This window comes from Euprymna scolopes, chromosome 6 (genome assembly GCF_053919585.1).
Source record: "Euprymna scolopes isolate OS-2025 chromosome 6, ASM5391958v1, whole genome shotgun sequence".
Classification (NCBI taxonomy): domain Eukaryota; kingdom Metazoa; phylum Mollusca; class Cephalopoda; order Sepiida; family Sepiolidae; genus Euprymna; species Euprymna scolopes.
This window is the reverse complement of record NC_136487.1, coordinates 141504109-141525884: the sequence shown is the minus strand read 5'-3', so window position 1 is coordinate 141525884 and position 21776 is coordinate 141504109. Positions and strand designations below refer to the sequence as shown.

Sequence of the window (21776 nt, the reverse complement as noted above, 5' to 3'; positions counted from 1 at the left end):
ATTTGTTTGATATTGAAAATTTATTCAATTTTTATGTAGAAATAATCAAATATTTGTTTGATATTGAAAATTTATTCAATTTTTATGTAGAAATAATCAAATATTTGTTTGATATTGAAAATTTATTCAATTTTTATGTAGAAATAATCAAATATTTGTTTGATATTGAAAATTTATACAATTTTTATGTAGAAATAATCAAATATTTGTTTGATATTGAAAATTTATTCAATTTTTATGTAGAAATAATCAAATATTTGTTTGATATTGAAAATTTATTCAATTTTTATGTAGAAATAATCAAATATTTGTTTGATATTGAAAATTTATTCAATTTTTATGTAGAAATAATCAAATATTTGTTTGATATTGAAAATTTATTCAATTTTTATGTAGAAATAATCAAATATTTGTTTGATATTGAAAATTTATTCAATTTTTATGTAGAAATAATCAAATATTTGTTTGATATTGAAAATTTATACAATTTTTATGTAGAAATAATCAAATATTTGTTTGATATTGAAAATTTATTCAATTTTTATGTAAAAATAATCAAATATTTGTTTGATATTGAAAATTTATACAATTTTTATGTAGAAATAATCAAATATTTGTTTGATATTGAAAATTTATACAATTTTTATGTAGAAATAATCAAATATTTGTTTGATATTGAAAATTTATACAATTTTTATGTAGAAATAATCAAATATTTGTTTGATATTGAAAATTTATTCAATTTTTATGTAGAAATAATCAAATATTTGTTTGATATTGAAAATTTATTCAATTTTTATGTAGAAATAATCAAATATTTGTTTGATATTGAAAATTTATTCAATTTTTATGTAGAAATAATCAAATATTTGTTTGATATTGAAAATTTATTCAATTTTTATGTAGAAATAATCAAATATTTGTTTGATATTGAAAATTTATTCAATTTTTATGTAGAAATAATCAAATATTTGTTTGATATTGAAAATTTATACAATTTTTATGTAGAAATAATCAAATATTTGTTTGATATTGAAAATTTATTCAATTTTTATGTAGAAATAATCAAATATTTGTTTGATATTGAAAATTTATACAATTTTTATGTAGAAATAATCAAATATTTGTTTGATATTGAAAATTTATACAATTTTTATGTAGAAATAATCAAATATTTGTTTGATATTGAAAATTTATACAATTTTTATGTAGAAATAATCAAATATTTGTTTGATATTGAAAATTTATACAATTTTTATGTAGAAATAATCAAATATTTGTTTGATATTGAAAATTTATTCAATTTTTATGTAGAAATAATCAAATATTTGTTTGATATTGAAAATTTATTCAATTTTTATGTAGAAATAATCAAATATTTGTTTGATATTGAAAATTTATACAATTTTTATGTAGAAATAATCAAATATTTGTTTGATATTGAAAATTTATTCAATTTTTATGTAGAAATAATCAAATATTTGTTTGATATTGAAAATTTATTCAATTTTTATGTAGAAATAATCAAATATTTGTTTGATATTGAAAATTTATTCAATTTTTATGTAGAAATAATCAAATATTTGTTTGATATTGAAAATTTATACAATTTTTATGTAGAAATAATCAAATATTTGTTTGATATTGAAAATTTATTCAATTTTTATGTAGAAATAATCAAATATTTGTTTGATATTGAAAATTTATACAATTTTTATGTAGAAATAATCAAATATTTGTTTGATATTGAAAATTTATACAATTTTTATGTAGAAATAATCAAATATTTGTTTGATATTGAAAATTTATTCAATTTTTATGTAGAAATAATCAAATATTTGTTTGATATTGAAAATTTATACAATTTTTATGTAGAAATAATCAAATATTTGTTTGATATTGAAAATTTATTCAATTTTTATGTAGAAATAATCAAATATTTGTTTGATATTGAAAATTTATTCAATTTTTATGTAGAAATAATCAAATATTTGTTTGATATTGAAAATTTATACAATTTTTATGTAGAAATAATCAAATATTTGTTTGATATTGAAAATTTATTCAATTTTTATGTAGAAATAATCAAATATTTGTTTGATATTGAAAATTTATTCAATTTTTATGTAGAAATAATCAAATATTTGTTTGATATTGAAAATTTATTCAATTTTTATGTAGAAATAATCAAATATTTGTTTGATATTGAAAATTTATACAATTTTTATGTAGAAATAATCAAATATTTGTTTGATATTGAAAATTTATTCAATTTTTATGTAGAAATAATCAAATATTTGTTTGATATTGAAAATTTATTCAATTTTTATGTAGAAATAATCAAATATTTGTTTGATATTGAAAATTTATTCAATTTTTATGTAGAAATAATCAAATATTTGTTTGATATTGAAAATTTATTCAATTTTTATGTAGAAATAATCAAATATTTGTTTGATATTGAAAATTTATACAATTTTTATGTAGAAATAATCAAATATTTGTTTGATATTGAAAATTTATACAATTTTTATGTAGAAATAATCAAATATTTGTTTGATATTGAAAATTTATTCAATTTTTATGTAGAAATAATCAAATATTTGTTTGATATTGAAAATTTATACAATTTTTATGTAGAAATAATCAAATATTTGTTTGATATTGAAAATTTATTCAATTTTTATGTAGAAATAATCAAATATTTGTTTGATATTGAAAATTTATTCAATTTTTATGTAGAAATAATCAAATATTTGTTTGATATTGAAAATTTATACAATTTTTATGTAGAAATAATCAAATATTTGTTTGATATTGAAAATTTATTCAATTTTTATGTAGAAATAATCAAATATTTGTTTGATATTGAAAATTTATACAATTTTTATGTAGAAATAATCAAATATTTGTTTGATATTGAAAATTTATTCAATTTTTATGTAGAAATAATCAAATATTTGTTTGATATTGAAAATTTATTCAATTTTTATGTAGAAATAATCAAATATTTGTTTGATATTGAAAATTTATACAATTTTTATGTAGAAATAATCAAATATTTGTTTGATATTGAAAATTTATTCAATTTTTATGTAGAAATAATCAAATATTTGTTTGATATTGAAAATTTATTCAATTTTTATGTAGAAATAATCAAATATTTGTTTGATATTGAAAATTTATACAATTTTTATGTAGAAATAATCAAATATTTGTTTGATATTGAAAATTTATTCAATTTTTATGTAGAAATAATCAAATATTTGTTTGATATTGAAAATTTATTCAATTTTTATGTAGAAATAATCAAATATTTGTTTGATATTGAAAATTTATTCAATTTTTATGTAGAAATAATCAAATATTTGTTTGATATTGAAAATTTATTCAATTTTTATGTAGAAATAATCAAATATTTGTTTGATATTGAAAATTTATACAATTTTTATGTAGAAATAATCAAATATTTGTTTGATATTGAAAATTTATTCAATTTTTATGTAGAAATAATCAAATATTTGTTTGATATTGAAAATTTATACAATTTTTATGTAGAAATAATCAAATATTTGTTTGATATTGAAAATTTATTCAATTTTTATGTAGAAATAATCAAATATTTGTTTGATATTGAAAATTTATTCAATTTTTATGTAGAAATAATCAAATATTTGTTTGATATTGAAAATTTATACAATTTTTATGTAGAAATAATCAAATATTTGTTTGATATTGAAAATTTATTCAATTTTTATGTAGAAATAATCAAATATTTGTTTGATATTGAAAATTTATTCAATTTTTATGTAGAAATAATCAAATATTTGTTTGATATTGAAAATTTATACAATTTTTATGTAGAAATAATCAAATATTTGTTTGATATTGAAAATTTATTCAATTTTTATGTAGAAATAATCAAATATTTGTTTGATATTGAAAATTTATTCAATTTTTATGTAGAAATAATCAAATATTTGTTTGATATTGAAAATTTATACAATTTTTATGTAGAAATAATCAAATATTTGTTTGATATTGAAAATTTATTCAATTTTTATGTAGAAATAATCAAATATTTGTTTGATATTGAAAATTTATACAATTTTTATGTAGAAATAATCAAATATTTGTTTGATATTGAAAATTTATTCAATTTTTATGTAGAAATAATCAAATATTTGTTTGATATTGAAAATTTATACAATTTTTATGTAGAAATAATCAAATATTTGTTTGATATTGAAAATTTATTCAATTTTTATGTAGAAATAATCAAATATTTGTTTGATATTGAAAATTTATTCAATTTTTATGTAGAAATAATCAAATATTTGTTTGATATTGAAAATTTATACAATTTTTATGTAGAAATAATCAAATATTTGTTTGATATTGAAAATTTATTCAATTTTTATGTAGAAATAATCAAATATTTGTTTGATATTGAAAATTTATACAATTTTTATGTAGAAATAATCAAATATTTGTTTGATATTGAAAATTTATTCAATTTTTATGTAGAAATAATCAAATATTTGTTTGATATTGAAAATTTATACAATTTTTATGTAGAAATAATCAAATATTTGTTTGATATTGAAAATTTATTCAATTTTTATGTAGAAATAATCAAATATTTGTTTGATATTGAAAATTTATTCAATTTTTATGTAGAAATAATCAAATATTTGTTTGATATTGAAAATTTATACAATTTTTATGTAGAAATAATCAAATATTTGTTTGATATTGAAAATTTATTCAATTTTTATGTAGAAATAATCAAATATTTGTTTGATATTGAAAATTTATACAATTTTTATGTAGAAATAATCAAATATTTGTTTGAAAAGAGTACTAAAACAATAGAAGTTACTAAATGAGTTTATCCATTGAAGGGAGAGTGTAAAACCCTATGAAATGTTTATAAGGCATATATATATATATATATATATATATATATATATATATATACATATATATATATATATATATATATATATATATATATATATATAATAAAAATTACAATAAGTTTACCAAGGTAATCAAAATGGTAAACTTAAAATATATTATAAATATTAAAGAGTTAATATTTACAAGTAAAGTAATCTCAACCAGATGTAAAAGCTCAATAAAACCGAAAAGGAAATAGAGCTTATAATATGAACAAATGATTAATGAAACATGTTAAAAGACATCTTCAAAAAGAGTTAAAAACATATCTAATTTTAAAAAAAGAAACACAAGATAAGTGGATAGTCCTTAATCCGCGGAGTTTCGAAGAAATACTCTCCTTCTCATCAGAGGGCAGGAATTAGCAAAATGCGGGATCGGATTTTGCATATAAAAGTATTTAATGAAACTACAAGTAAGTCACAGATCTTACTTGGTTAAAAAAAATATTTTTAATAATAAAAAAGGGTGAGGTAAGGGGAATAGGAGGTAAAAGAAAAATGATAAAAAGATTTCACATGAATGGATAGTCCGGTAAAGGGTAAAAAATCCAAGAATGGTAAAATCCAAAACGGTCGAATTTAAAATTTCCAATCCAATGGGTAAATTCCAAATGGTCCAAAATGATCCAAAAGGCAGAGTTCCTTGGAAAAAATCGCAAATGGAACGAATTCCAAATCATTAAAAGAAAAGGCACTGGAGAGAATATTTAAAACACGTCTGTCAAGGCTGAAGGAATCAAGTAAATTAAGGTTTTAAAAAAAAAAACGAAAAGTGGTGAAAGTTTAAATTTGAAAATCAAGGTCAAACTGACCCAGACAAAAAGTGCGAATGTTAGCGTTAATAATTAGGTCAACTTAGATATGCACGTGAAAGTCCCAGAATTAAATTTAGAAACACTGGTCAGAAGAACAAATAAATGGCTAAGTTTATGAAATGGAGCGTCTATTATATTAAAAAAAAATTCATTCCATATGCGATTTTTTCCAAGGAACTCTGCCTTTTGGATCATTTTGGACCATTTGGAATTTACCCATTGGATTGGAAATTTTAAATTCGACCGTTTTGGATTTTACCATTCTTTGATTTTTTACCTTTCACCGGACTATCCATTCATGTGAAATATTTTTATCATTTTTCTTTTACCTCCTATTTCCCTTACCTCACCCTTCTTTTTAACCAAGTAAGATCTGTGACTTACTTGTAGTTTCATTAAATACTTTTTATATGCAAAATCCGATCCCGCATTTTGCTAATTCCTGCCCTCTGATGAGAAGGAGAGTATTCTTCGAAACTCCGCGGATTAAGGACTATCCACTTATCTTGTGCTTCCTTTTTTAAAATTAAATATGTTTTTGACTCTTTTTCAATATGTGTTTTAACATGTTTCAATGTTTCATTAATCATTTGTTCATATATATATATATATATATATATATATATATATATATTGTTTTTAAAATATAAAATTTGCTTGTAATATATATATATATATATATATATATATATATATATATATATATATATATATATATATATATATATATATATGATGATGGCATCCCAATTATAGTGTTAAAAAAGCTTCAACCAGAACTTGCTCCCATACTTACGAAACTATTTAAGCGCTGCCTTAAGGAGAAGTGCTTTCCGACCCCCTGGAAGACCTCATCAGTTTGCCCTGTATTTAAGAATTCAGATGATAAGTCATCTCCCTCTCAATACAGACCAATAAGTCTTCTCTGTGTTATGAGTAAGTTACTGGAATCAATATTAAATAGAGAAATAGTCAACCACCTCAGCAGAAACAACCTTCTTAGTGACACACAATATGGTTTCCGCTCTGCAAGATCTACCGCAGATGTGCTGACGGTTATATCCCACAGGATTAGTGAATCTCTTGACAAAGGCTTCCTTTCTAGGGCAATTGCTCTTGACATATCAAAGGCCTTTGACAAAGTATGGCATAAGGGTCTACTTCACAAGATTTCCAGCTACGGTATAACTGGAAATGTTTTCTCAATCATTAAATCATTTCTCTCCGATAGGCTCATAAGAGTAGTGGTAGATGGACAAAAATCGGAGGCCTGCAATATAAATGCTGGGTCACCCTCAGGGGTCAATCCTCGGCCCAACTCTCTTCCTGATCTACATCAATGACCTCCCTAAACACATACTTAAATCATTCGTTGACATCTATGCTGATGATACGACCATCTACGGCAACACATCAAAGGCTGTAAATGACGAAGTTCTCTCGGATTCTCTCTCCTCTGATCTCGAGCGCGTGGTTCAGTGGGGGAAGATGTGGCTAGTTACCTTTAATGCATCTAAAACCAAACTCTTATCCTTACATCATCAACGCTCTGATCCCCAGCTGGCATCAATTGTGATGGATGGCTCTCGTCTGGGTGAGGCCCCGTGTTTTGACAAGCTTCTGGGTTTGACCTTTACTCCTGATCTGAAATGGAACACGTACATCAAGTCTGTTGCCAAGGTCGCAGGAAAGATGGTGGGATCCTTCTACCGCTCCAGAAGATATCTCACTACTGATGCAATTCTCTATCTATATAAAAGCCAAGTACGGCCAAGGATGGAATACTGTTGCCATATCTGGGCAGGAGCTGCCAAAAACAGCCTATCATGCCTTGACAGAGTACAAAATAGACTTCGTGGTTTAGTGGGGGATGCCCTTTTCTCTACCCTGCAACCCCTCTCCCACAGAAGAGACGTTGCGAGCCTATCCTTGTTTTATCGTTATTTTCATGGCAGGTGCTCGTCTGAACTCCAATCCCTGGTCCCCCCTCGCCAAACTTTCACGAAAAACACCCGTCTAGCTGAATCCACTGTGAAAAATTTCCCCCACTCTATATCTGTGCCTAAATCAAAACGCGGATTTCATGAGCAAAGCTTCTTTCTTAGAACTGCACGCCTGTGGAACTCTGTTCCGTCTGCCTGCTTCCCTCCGGACTACAACTTGGATGTCTTCAAGTCTAATGTTAACAAATTCCTAATGAACCGCCCCCCTAATTAAACACTTCATAAAATCTCCTCACTAACGTGATGTACTTGCAATAACCCTTATCCCTGAGTGGCTTCCGGGCCTTGATAAGTGGTGATCACTGTGTAAAAAAAAATATATATATATATATATATATATATATTAGTGTTGAGACGATTAATCGGAATCGGAATCAGAAATCGGAAGATTTGAGGGTATCGGAATCGGAAAAATTGATGCCTATTTTCCGATGCCAAAACGGTTCTTTTAATTGTCTATGTGAAATTTTATATGGATCATTCTGATGCTAAGTTACAGCGAAGTAAGTATTATGGTATACGTTCTATGCACAGTTAGTTACTAATAGCGATTAGTCACCAGGATACCACATTCTGTCTATAACTTTGGCATAAAATAATTATTCTTTTGACCGTCTTTAACGGACAAAAATTTTACTTATTAATCATTCTTTACTTTTGTATTTTCTCGATTATTTTTATTGATTTTTATATATCTATCTGTTTTTAATTTTAATCTTATTTTAATTGATTTTACCTTACTTTAATCGCCGGTTAATCTTATTAGCACATGTAATATTTAACCCCTATTAATTATAGAGAAAAATATTCTAACAATAAGTACGTACACGTCTTACTTTATAGGGTCGATTTTTCCCCTCGAAACTATACTGATCATATAAATAGTTTCGTTTTCCATTTTCATTTTAAAAATTTACCGTACTTTTTTAAATTAATCTTAACTGTTTTTTTTTTTTCAATTCAACGGTTTTTTGTTTTTTGTTTTTGTTTTTTTGTTGTTGTTTTTTTATTTTTTTTTTATTTTTTTTTTTTTTTTCTTGTTACTATATGCACCCTTACTTGATTTAAACATTCTTTATGATTATCATAATTTTAATCCGGCAACGAAGATATCTATTCTTTTCCATGTATAATTCATACTAATATATTATCGGGGGGGGCACGGTTTTGCCCGAGCGTAAAATACGCTTAAATATGATATTTTAATTTGTCTAGATTTCGTATATGCACAGGCAGCAAAAAGAAAGTCCGCACTTGTAATTTGTTCAAAAATTGCAAATTTAAGCTAAATTCAATGTAACTGTTTAAACAAACTATACCTCATCTGATTGGCCTTTTATTCTTCTATGATTTTACCCGTTCATATTTGACTTTTAATTGAAATATTCTAGTGTTCACGTCAATTTGAAAAAATAACTCTAAATTGAGGAGGCAAAAAGAAAGTCCGCACAATGGAAAATTGTTATTTAAATGTAACTTTAGAACATTAATGCAACACAAATACAACAATGAACTAGTTAATATTTAATAACATAGCCCTTCTGCAATTTGACAGCATGCAATCTTTAGAGAATTCCTTGAATTAGACTGCAGGAATACTCCGGAGAAAGGGCATCCCACTTTTCTTTAATTTTTGTCCAAAGTTCTTCCAAATTTCAAATTTTATCATTGCGTAGCTGTTGATTGATGTAATGCCATACGTTTTCAATATGATTGAGGTCTGGTGATTGTGCAGGCCAATCAAAACACGGAATATCATGCTCTTCTAGGAACCTCTTGACATTTCCAGCTGTGTGAATGGGAGCATTATCCTGCATGAAAATGAGATTATCATCCAAATTCCGACCAAAGTAAGGTAGAAAATGCTCAGTCAACATATTAATGTACTTAGTCGAATTAATTCGACCTTGCAAGCGAACTATAGGCCCTGGACCATTGGTACTAATAATTCCCCACACCAAAACTGAACCTCCACCACCTTGCAGCTTTGAAACTGAGCTCCTAGGATTAAATTCTTCGTCTTTCCTCCGACAGGCGTACTGCCTACCATCACTGCCTTAGCAGTATCAGAATTTTTGTAGGAATTTTTGACACCCCTAACACGAAACTGCGAATACAATATAAAAATCTCGTAATTTCTCTGTTAAAAGTGGGTTATTTATTTTCTTTATGGATTATACTTCCAAAATAAACTATTACAGTTGTTTTAAAAGTAATAGAAATTTTTTTTTTTTTTAAACAGTAATGAATTTTCCGAACTCAATATTTTTCAATTTTTAAACTTTAAAAATCTATCAAAATTTTTCTATTGATTCTATTTTTACGATATTTTCAGGGTCAATGTGAAATTTTATGTTCTTTCCAATAAACCGAATATAATATTTTAGACAAACGTTTTATTTTAAATTCACGCCCCCCCCCCAAGTGTCACCCATTTTGAAATGTCTATTAAAAAGTAAATAATTAATTTATGTCAGGGAGTTTTATATATCACAAATTGAAGAGAAAAGGTCAATAAATAATATATTCAAATTTAAAACAAAAAAAAATCGCTTTTTTAGAAATTTACCTGTAAAGTCCGAAGTTTAAAACCTTTTCTTAAAAAAAAAACACATTGTTTTTTTTTGTTTTTTTTTTTAATAAAACCTTGGTCCTTGCTCCTTTAATTGAAAAAAAATTAGGGCTTGAATTACATTTTTCGAGGAGTTATAAGCTTGGAAAGAAATTTCTGACACTGCTATCACTGCCTAGCTCATTGAACTTGCTTTCGTCGGTAAAAAGCACTTTTGACCGATATGAAGAGTCATGTCCTTCATTGCATCTGACGAAGTCAAGACGGCGCTTTCTATTCTTTACAGAAATCATTGGTTTGCGTCTTGCAACATATGTTCACAAATTAAATTCCTTTAATCTGTTCTTGACAGTAGAAAGAGGGCACTTTTTAACAAGATTGCACTGTTGTTGGATTTGAGGAGCCGTTTCAAATCTATTTCTTATGCTGTGAATCTTGATAGCATTGTCTTCCCTGTTAGAAGTAACTCTAGTACGACCAAATTTAGGGGCATCACGAACACTGCCGGTGTTTTTGGTGCTTTTACCACAGTCTTTCGTACCGTTTTTTCATCACATTTCAATCTGTGGCCGATTTCTAAATTGGATTAACCAGAAAGGTGGAGATTAATGAGTTCCTGTTAATTACTAAGAGAAAGTCGTGGCATATGGACTAAATGTTACATTGTATAACCTGAAACAACAACAATTACGATTAGAGATGCTTTGTTGCCTGTTGGTGGATATTTTAAACTGATTTAGGGGTGATAATTTAAGCTGGTTTTAAGCGAATTTGTTGCTGCGGACTTTCTTTTGCCTCCTCAATTTGAAGCTATTTTTTAAATTGACGTAAACACTAGAATATTTCAATTAAGTGAAATATGAACAGGTAAAATTATAGAGGAATAAAAGGCGAATCAAATGAGGTATTAGTTGTTTAAACAGTTTCATTAACTTTAGCTTAAATTTGCAGTTTTTGAAAAAATTACAAGTGCGGACTTTCTTCTTGCCGGCACTGGTGACGTTACCACTGTACCAACGTGACACGCGCAAAAAATTAATGAAATAAGCGAAAAGAGAAAAATGATCTAATATGTAAAAGGCTATATGTCTCTATGTCTGTCTCCATATATTCAAACTCTATCTCCTCCGAAACTAAAAGTCGTAGAGCAGCGTTAGGGCCTTAAATAATTGGATTTTTACGGATCGTTCTTTCATGGGTCTTTAGCCTGTTAAAATAGTTTTTAAGGGGTCAAAATTAAAAAATTCGTTAAATATTTTGTACTAGGTTGGTGCAAAAATAATGTCGTTTTTTTTTACACACACGCACGCGCACACACACACACACACATATATATATGTATACATACATATGTGTGTGTGTGTGTGTGTGTGTGTGTGTGTGTGTGTGTGTGTGTGTGTGATAAAAACGGCATTATTTTTGCACCAATCTAATACATTCATCTTAGTTTTAATTTTTAATCGGTTTATATGCGTGGCACGTTGGTACAGTGGTAACGTCACCAGCTTCGAATGTTACAGTTTCGGTTTCGATTCTAACGAACGGTACCTAAATGCTTCCTTGTTTACTTCTGAAATCACAACTCTATAATATTTGGACAAATTAAAATATCATATTTAAGCGTACTTAAGAAATGTCCGGGCAAAGTCGGGCGCCCTCCTCCAAAAATCTTTACATACGACGATAGACATTCACAGTATTAAAAAAGGGCTTCATCAAAGTTTTTTTTTTTTTGTTTTTTTTTTTCATATTATACAGAACTACCTACGAGAACAGCCGGACAACATCAAATCATTCAACATTGTTGCAGAGACGGCGCAGTTTCTAAACATCGTTTACTCAAACATTAATGACAAGACAATTGATCTTGTTATACAACTGTTCAGCACCCTCAATGAATTCTGCTCTGTACGTATATCATTAAAAAAAAACAAATCTATTTTTACATATAGTATAGGAAAATTCTTAAACGGTTCGTTCATTCGTTACATATTCTTTAATGTATAGGTACAAATACGAATCACACTGATAAACAAAAACAAACTTTATAACAACACGATCTTCTGTGCGTGAAACGTAAAGTAGCCGTTTACGAACTCTCTTTGATTAAAATGGGTATTTCTTTATAACAGTACTAGCAGGCAGCCCGGCTTTGCCCGGTCGTAAAATTCACATAAATATTATATTTAAATTAATACAGAAACTGGGACATGTGCATGCGAGTATTGTGTGTGTGTGTGTGTGTGTGTGTGTGTGTGTGTGTGTGTGTGTGTGTGTGTGTGTGTTTTTAACAGTTCCTTCTTATAAGTAAAACAAAAATACTCAAGCTGAGATCGAAACCCAAACCTACAGACAGTTAGCCAAGGATTTTCCAACCTACTTATTCTTGACATAAAGAAGCTGACATGTTTTACAGTCGCGCATGCGCATTCGTGAAACAGTTGACAGAGAAAACCCAATCAACCCCTCAGATACCAATTTTTTTTTAAATTTTACCCCTTAGTTGTCTGAATGCCCTATATACAATATTTTAAGTATGTAGATTAAGACTTTGTTGAGTATATAGGTCGAAAAGTGTCCTTATACACACACACGCGCGTGCGCACACATAAACATTCTCACTTTTCAAAGATATGCTAGTAGTCCGCCTGGCGTTACACGGTCGTAAAATACGCATAATCATTATATTTTCATTCATACATATGTAAAATACGCATAATCATTATATTTTCATTCATACAGTAGCTGAGACATACGCATGCTTTTTTTTTCTAAACAGTTCACTTCTTGTAAGTAAAAAAAAAAAAAAAAATGAATACATACTCGAGCTAAAATTGAAACCAAACTCTAAAGACAGTGAGTCAAGTATATAACCGTAAGACTTTAAAAATGTTTTCAAACGAATTATTCTTAACATAAGTAATCTGTAATGTGAACCATTCACGCATGCGCATTCGTAAAACAGCAAACGGATAAAAATCCGATGACTCACGTACCAATTTTTTTTTAGTTTTTATCCCTTAGCAGCCCTTTTGTCCGGATGAAAATGGATTAAAAGGTGTTCCATATGTTTGAATAGCCTGTATACCAAATTTCAAGTCTGTAGATCAAAGATTCGTTGTGTATATAGGTTGAGAAGTGTCCTCACACGCACATTCTCATTTTATAGATATATAGATAGATCTACAATATTTTAAAACAGAGTGTTTTATTTTCTAAAGCATATTCACGTCCAGATTGCGTTTTTGAAATTCACCATCTGTGACAACCAGGCTTTTGTAGGGTATATTCCAATTCCTACTGTAGATGTTCATTTGAACCTGAAATCATAAAAATTGGTCAGTCATCTCATAAGATGTATAGCAATAACATACTGAATTTTCAAGAATCTACAACAATTTAAAATGCCCGTACAAAAAAAAAATCCTGGAAACTTATTGAGGGCACCTCGTATATGTATGTATGTATGTATGTATGTATGTATGTATGTATGTATGTATAATAATGTAATGTTTTAATGCAATAATTTATATATGTGTGTGTGTGTGTTAAGTTCAAATGTATTAAACTAAAAGTGGGGGGGACAACAGTGTTTAATTATGGTCAGTTAGCCGAAGGTCACTTTGGTAATAAATTTTTAATTTTGTAAATATTACTTTTTATTTTTTTATTTTTTAATTATATATATATATGAGAGAGAGAGAGAGAGAGAGAGAGAGAGAGAAAGAGAGAGGGAGAGAGAGAGAGAGAGGGAGAGATGTTATTTATTTTTGTTTTGCGATACTTTTTTAATGAATTCAATTATTTAAACGGGACTGGAACTGGGAGCTTGCATTTCCACAAGCGCCGATGGGAGCTCGACGAACATTCGACGGATGGCAATGACCAAGCTGCCTTAGATGTTGTGGGAGGTCATGTTGGTGATGTTCTCAACATATGACCAAACGAAGTAGTCCAGCGGGTTCAGGTCAAAGAAGGAGGGGGACAGTGAGAAATGGGTACAAAATCGTAGCACTACTTCTGAAGCCAAGCCTGGGTCTCTTTGGACACTGAGTCTTGATGCCACACCCAGGGTCTGCCAGCGGCCACCTGACTGCACCAGGGAATCACCACACTCTTCAGCACATCCAGGTACACTTTGGTATTGACCTCAAAAGCGACTTCGAAGATGTGAGGTGGCATAATGTGGCCAACACTTGAAACTACATTAAAGACCATAACCGTAGATGGAAAATTCTCTGTGGTGCGCCCTCAAGCGTTGAAGTGTCCGGATTTGCATTTTGAGAGTGCTGGCAATGGTCCTGTTGTTATAACTTGGATCGGTAGAGAGCAGATCACGCTCGTTGAACATTGTATCACTGCCAGACATGGTAGAAGGCTCCTATCGCTCTTGGGATTCGTACACAACCGACCAACTAGTTGATGGTCTGCAACAAAAAAAGAAAACCGCTTTTCATCAAACGGAAATGGAATCATGGCTTTTCTAGGGCGACAATTTTATCGTTCCATCCTGTATAAAAAGGAACTGTGTGTGCGTGTAAGAAAGACAGAGAGAGAGCTTCAATGGACTCATAAACGGCTGAGTCGTTTATTTAATTTCACAGAAATGTGCCGTATGTGCTAGGCATTGTTCTTAGATAAGTTTTGTATCGGAATATCTTCGATAAGTATCGATAATCGATAATCGAAAAATCCGATTAAAGAAGAGACAGATGATTTTGAATTATACAGCCTAACATCACAATGCAGTTGAAATGTTTTATTACGGCACAAACAGTAGGATCAACATAAAAAATCAACAGTAAGCTCTTTGATATGATAGGGGCGCGTTAGAAATGAAAGTTTCTCTTTAGAGCATAATTGAACCATGATATTTTATTTTTGCATTTTAAATTTTAATTCAAGTTATTATATAAAAATAATTTTATAAAATCAACAGTAGGTTCTCTACAGTGCAATGTAGACTACAATGTATTATGGTCTAAATCACTGCAGGGAGGCATGTGACGCTTCCTTCCGGCGCACCGTAGTGGGCCCCCAACTAGAACAGCAATTAATCAGTATGATTGGAAATGAATGATTTCATCGATTTCGATGACAGTAAAATATGAAAATATGAGAAGGTGAAACATTCGTTGATACTCATTTAATCTCAAGAGAGAAAAAAAGCTAAGAGTGGCACAGAGCATTTTTTTGCAACATTTGTGTACAAAAGCGACATTGCCATGGCGATGTTTCGATCGGTAGCCATTAAATCTAAGATTCCCACAGGCAAAAAAAAAAAAAAAAAAAAAAAAAAACAGATGGGTAACATTCGCTTATATATATAATGTTTGAATTTTAAATGGAAAATGTGGAAAATCTAAAACTGAACGTTTCGCCCAGCGTTGGTGCAGGCTTTATCAAGGGATAAAATGTTCTATGTCACCTTTATGTTTTATTTGTTTTGTTTTTTGTGTGTTTTTTGTTTGTTTTTGTTTGTTTGTTTGTTTTTTGTTATTGATTTTGGGGTTTTTTGTTTTTTCTTTTGTTTTGTTTTTTGTTTTGTTTTGTTTTGTTTTTTGTTTGTTTTTTTTGTTTTTTGATTTTGGTCGTGATGCAGTTCTCGCAATAGCTGGGCGAAATGTTGAATGTTATCAGACACACTTGGTATAAGGAATGTTTGATTGTTTTTTTTTGTTTTTGTTTGTTTGTTTTTTTTTGTTTGTTTGTTTTTCTTATACATCCTTTATAGAAGTTGCAATTGAATTAAATAATTCCTATCTGTTATTTTTCAGGGGAACCAAGATAACCGCGTGGTGATGCATGACAGGAAGATAATTGATTATATCAATTTTATTCTTCGAGCTGGAGACATGCAAGATTGCCCATCAGAAAAAGTAAGTCACCAACAAATGAAAACACTTTTATGATTTTTTTTTTTATGAGGGTGTAACCTCCGACTTTCTTCAAGCGTACTCGGGAATCTTTATGCCGAACTTGGAAAGCTGTACACAATTTTGAACGGATGCCTTCAAGTCCAACACAAACAAATTCCTGATGAACCGCCCCCCCCCCAAATAATGACACCTTACCAATTCTCCAATACTATTGCTACACTATCTCATTGATTACTGTACACGCAATAACCCTTATCCCTGAGTGGCCATTGGGCATTGATAAGTGGTGAACTCCATGTAAAAAAAAAAGCACCTAAAGAAGGTTGGAGGTTACATCCGCTGACAAACGCCCTGATTCCCACTTGGCCTCTTAATTGAAAATGAACGTCTCGACTTGTGGGAGCACGCTGCTTTGGCAAACTTTTGACGTTGATCTTTACAGAAATAGAAAACTTACGTCAGATCCCTTACCAAATTCGATGGAAAAAATAGTTGAATCATTGTACCGCCCAATAGAGTATTAAACTCCCAACAGAATTTTCTACAACACAAGAACCAAATACGTCCAAAAAAATGAAGTACTGCCGCCACATCTGGCGAGGAGCTGCTAAGAGTATCCTTTTCTTGCATTGACAGGGTACAAATCCGTCTTCGAAATCTAGTGGGCAAGGATCTTTTCACTTCCTTACTTTCTCTTTCTCACAGAATAAACGTAGCAAGTTAGTTCTGCTCTATCGTTACTTTTATGGTAGGTGCTCGACTGGGTTTCAATTCATGCCTCCCCATCGTAAAACATTCGTAGCCAATACTCGTCTACCTACAGCAACTGCCAACGATTTCCCTTGCTTTCTATCTGTACCTTAAAATAAACAAAAATTCGAAGAACAATTTTTTTCCTTGAACCGGGGGCCGCTTCCCAGCTGACTATGACAGTCGTTTTCAAGTCTAATGTAAATAAGTTCTCGTTGAACCGTCCTCTTATATAATTAAATCTTAAATAAGTTCCACCATTACTGATCATGACGGTTTTGTCTTACCACTCATTGACCTTTATCCTAGAGTGGCTTCTGGGCCTTGATAAGCGGTACCATCTCGAAGCGGCACTAACCGTAAATCGGGTCTAACCGGCTTCTTCCAAAGGAGGGAGTTTCATGAGAGTATGAAATTCACAAGGTGTCTCTAGTCGCATGTATATCTCCGTCAGGGAAGATGACGATGTTAGATTATGGAAGCTCTTACAGGTAGGTGTCTACGTCCTCCTACATACAGCACATGGTATTCCCAAATGGTCACCCGTCTGGCACTGACCAGGCTCAACGTTGCTTATTTTCAGTGATCTAACGAGAACCGGTGCGTCAACGTGATTACGCCGTATCTAATAAATATATAAGCGGTGACTCCCAAGTAAAAACGATAAAAATCCAAGTATTGCAAATAGTTCAAATAATACATAGATCTAATGAGAGATGCGAATTGTTGAGATCAAAATGTTACGGGCGTTTTCTGCAATACAATCATTTTCAGTTCGCTAGAGCAATACCAAGTGAATAATTACAAGCTTTCTCCTCAGAAAAGAGGACGCTAGTCGGACAATATTAGCACGAATACAAAATAATCTCTACTATTATATAAAAGGAACTTTGTCTGTGTGTGTGAGTTTGTTCTCTACGGACGCCTAAACGGCTGGGTCGATTTTCTTTAAATTTCCTACAAATGTACTTTATGTGTCTGGCAGTGTCCTTAAATAGGTGTTGTATCAGAATGTCTTCGACAAGTATCGATAATCGAAAAAAATCCAATGAAAGAAAGAATAGACAATTTTAACGCCTTATACCGCCTAATATCATAAGTGCATTTGAAATGTTTTATTACCGCACAAGCAAAAAGACTCCGCATATAAAATCAACAGTAGGCTCTTTGATGAATGTTTCTATTTAGAGCACAATTTAACCATGATACTTAATTTTTAGCATTTCAAACTTTAATTCAAGCCATTATCACCTCACAAGTAGAAAGGCCCGGCATATAAAATCAACAGTAGGTTCTTTGATATGACAGAGGTGCGTTCGAAGTGAATGTTTCTGTTTAGAACACAACTGAAGCATGGTACTTAAACTTTAATTCGAGCTATAATACTAATACAGGTAACACAATTTTAACTCTGTTGTGACCTTATCTTATTTTTAATCCTTCCTCTATAATTGTATTTTTTTAATGTTTATACTGGTGCTATCAGATCAGGAATGTCTGAAGATATCGACTTCCTGACTTAAATACACCGTATATCAAAGTTTTGTTTTTTTAATTTTCTTACAAAACTTAATCATGATCTACAAAACCAAAAACAAAAACAACAATTTTATATATTTTATTCCACAAAACAAACAAACCGTGGGTGAATGGTTGAAGACGTAAGGAGCTTGAAACATGAAAAATTTCACCAAAATGATCAATCTCTGCATTGAGTGGCCCAGAAGTGGATGATTTGACGTAAAACAAAATAGCCAAGCCATTATGTTTACTACGAGGCTTCAAAGTTCTTGACAGACTATGGCACGATGGTCTTCTTATGAAAATCAGATCATATGGTATTACTGAACGAATACTTAACATAATTAGATCCTTCTTAAATAAGAATTCAAGTTGTTCTCGATGGTCGTAATATGATATAAATGCGGGACTACCTTAGGGATCGATCCTTCGACCTTTATCATTCATGATATTCATAAATGACCTTCCTGATAAAATTGTTTCTGGGATGAGTATATTTTTTAACGACACCACGCTCTTTAACAGGCACGGGAGGAAAACGAATGAACACATATCCAGTCTGTAGTGGAGTGGAGGCAAAATTGATGGTAATATTCAATGCTGCCACGACAAAGTTTATTTCTTTAATAATTACAAAATTCTTCTTAACTACCAACAACCATGGCAAATGATACATTACCTGAAATTACGTCGTTTAAACTCTTCCGCTTGACGTTCACAGGGAACATGAGGGGTAATTGAGGGCATTGTCGGGGCTACTGAAGGAAAAGTGGGTTCTCTCTACCGTGCTAGAAAGTTACTTACGTCTGAGAGTATCCTGTATCTCTACATGGTAACTATTCGCCCATGTATGGAGTATTGTTGTCACAGTTGGGCTGGTCCATCTGCTACTAGTCTCTCACTCCTGGATAGAATTCAAAAGGGTCGCAAACCTAATGGGTCTCAAACGGTCAGCTAGGCTTCAACCTCTGTCCCATCGACAAAATGTAGCATCCCTCTGCCTGTTTTACAGGTATTTTAATTATAGCTTTTCCGACGAATTGTACGCCCTCGACATAAATACTTCCGGCAAACCTAATAAGCAACAAAATCCCACCCCTACACAGTAGAGACCCCCATATGCCAGAAAATCTTCTACTCTAATAGTAGTACTAAGCTTTGGATTTCTCTTCCGGGTTCCTGTTTCCTCAACTGTACTGACATGCAGAAGTTTAAATGTAATGTAAATAGTCATCTTGCTGCCCAACTCCCTACATAGTATCCCTGCAAATTATGTCTCAAATAATAGCCCCCTATATGAAAGTAGCACTGTTCCTGGTTTGGGGTAAAAATGCAATAAAAAAAAACAACTCCACCAGTTAAAACACTTCTTGTTCAATTCTAAAGTTCAAGTTGATCTTTTTTAAATGTCATAACTGGAATCGTTATTAAAATTCACAATCGTTTCTGCATTCCAATTATATTTGACTCAAATAAACTTCAATCTAAGTTTGACTGAGCTAGAAAAATACTCACACGTGACAATATAATGGGTCTCTTCAAGTCATCATTCACTTATGCATGGAATATATATATATATATATATATATATATATATATATATATATATATATATATATATATATATATATATGGGGAAAGAGGGCTGTTGCATCAATCACTACTTTTTCTCTCTATCGAACAGAGTCTTAAAAAAAGTTTCCCATGGATAGATCCCCAGTGTCAACCAAGTTTCAACTCCTGTCTCATCGCCGCAATGTTGCATCTTTGCACTTGTTTTACAAATACTTTAATGGAATATACTCTGATGAACGTGTAGCGCTGATGCCCTTTCAACATAAATATCCCCCACTGACTCGACGGATAACAGTTATCTGGGAATTTAACATCGGCCAATAGACAAAAAAAAACACCGTGTCAATCTTAGTCTAATTTTAACGGTCTTGGAAAAACTGCAAGGAAACGCATACCAAAGAAATCAGAAGTTTCGGTTTTATTTTCAGCAACTTTATTTCGGCTGTTTCCTCCTTGGAAAGTTTCACGCTGTCTTACGTTTCTTACATTTGATAGGTGTTTGGACCTCTTGCTCCTCCATCTTGTTAAAAGCAATGTCCAGCTTTTGCAACATCACTTAATCTGCACCGAACCGCTTAAAACTTCTTAATAACCATGAATCAGTATTTATCAACGAAGAGGTGCACTTTTGAAGCATATCATGGAACGATGATAACACAAAGATTGTCGGACATTCATAACTGAAATTTGGTGACAAGCAATTCAGGCACAAACTTTAGTGTTTTTGTACTAAATATAATACTATTGCAGATCATGAATTTCACTAACGATTCTATGGTTGACAAGGTTTGGAGGGATCACCTTATAAGAGGAAAACATAAATATCATGCAATCTTAGAGAAAGAGTACGCAGGACTGGATATAAACAAATTATTCGTAGTATTAATACTCTATTTTTATAATGGATTTATATGATGTGAGAATTGTTTTTGTACAAAATTAATTTGTTTGTTCTTATTGTTAATTTTATTCATTCGTGTTTATTTGTTTTGTTTGTTTTGGTTATATTTTTTTTTTGTTTTGTTCTTTTTTTTTTTTTGTCATGGGGCCATTTTACTTATGTCTATCAAAAATATCCTCAAATTATTCCTGAAATTAAGAAGACAATTTCAGACCCAATCGCGGCAGTGCCAAAAAAGAAGTCTGTGTCAGCGATATTTTTTACGTAGTTAGAACGATTATTATCATGATCGTTATTGGCATTTGTAAAAATAGAAACAGAAAAAATGTTATCAAGGCGAAAAGTACTTTAAGGATTAAAATATTTATGTTAGAAATGAAAAGGAGTGTTAATTTTCATAACTATCACAAACAGGAACGTTAGCTAGATAAACAAGTATACGTGCCAGATATCAACCGATGGTCATGACTGATACGTGTTGATGACGTCGTTAGAAAGGAGATGCTTTGCATACGTAAGGATGTAGTCCGACAGAGAGTCGAGTCGACCGATTACTTGAAGCACCCGGGAGGAGCGAAGGATTCAACGCATATCAAATGTAAGGAACGTAGGACCAGCGTTCAGTTTTCCAATGGGGAAACACCTGTAATAAAGTTGCTGAAAAAACAACCCGAGATTTATTGATTCATTGGGATGAGTCTTCTTGCAAGTTTTCATCAAACAAGGCCAAAGATGGACCAGGTATGTTTCTCTGATTATTAAATCCCCAGAGAACTGTTATCCGTCCCTTTTTGCT

The 21776-nt window shown here is 30.3% G+C and overlaps 1 protein-coding gene across 3 annotated transcripts in view; it reads left to right on the top strand.

Moving 5' to 3' along the window:
- LOC145278009 (inositol 1,4,5-trisphosphate-gated calcium channel ITPR3-like) overlaps window positions 1-21776 on the top strand; it is a 704464-nt gene that overhangs the window by 611039 nt on the left and 71649 nt on the right. For all 3 annotated transcript variants that reach the window (XM_080130185.1, XM_080130184.1, XM_080130186.1), the window contains 2 exons: window positions 12113-12262; window positions 16132-16233. In XM_080130185.1, the coding sequence (XP_079986311.1) occupies window positions 12113-12262; window positions 16132-16233 (252 nt within the window). The remainder of the gene's footprint in view (window positions 1-12112; window positions 12263-16131; window positions 16234-21776) is intronic.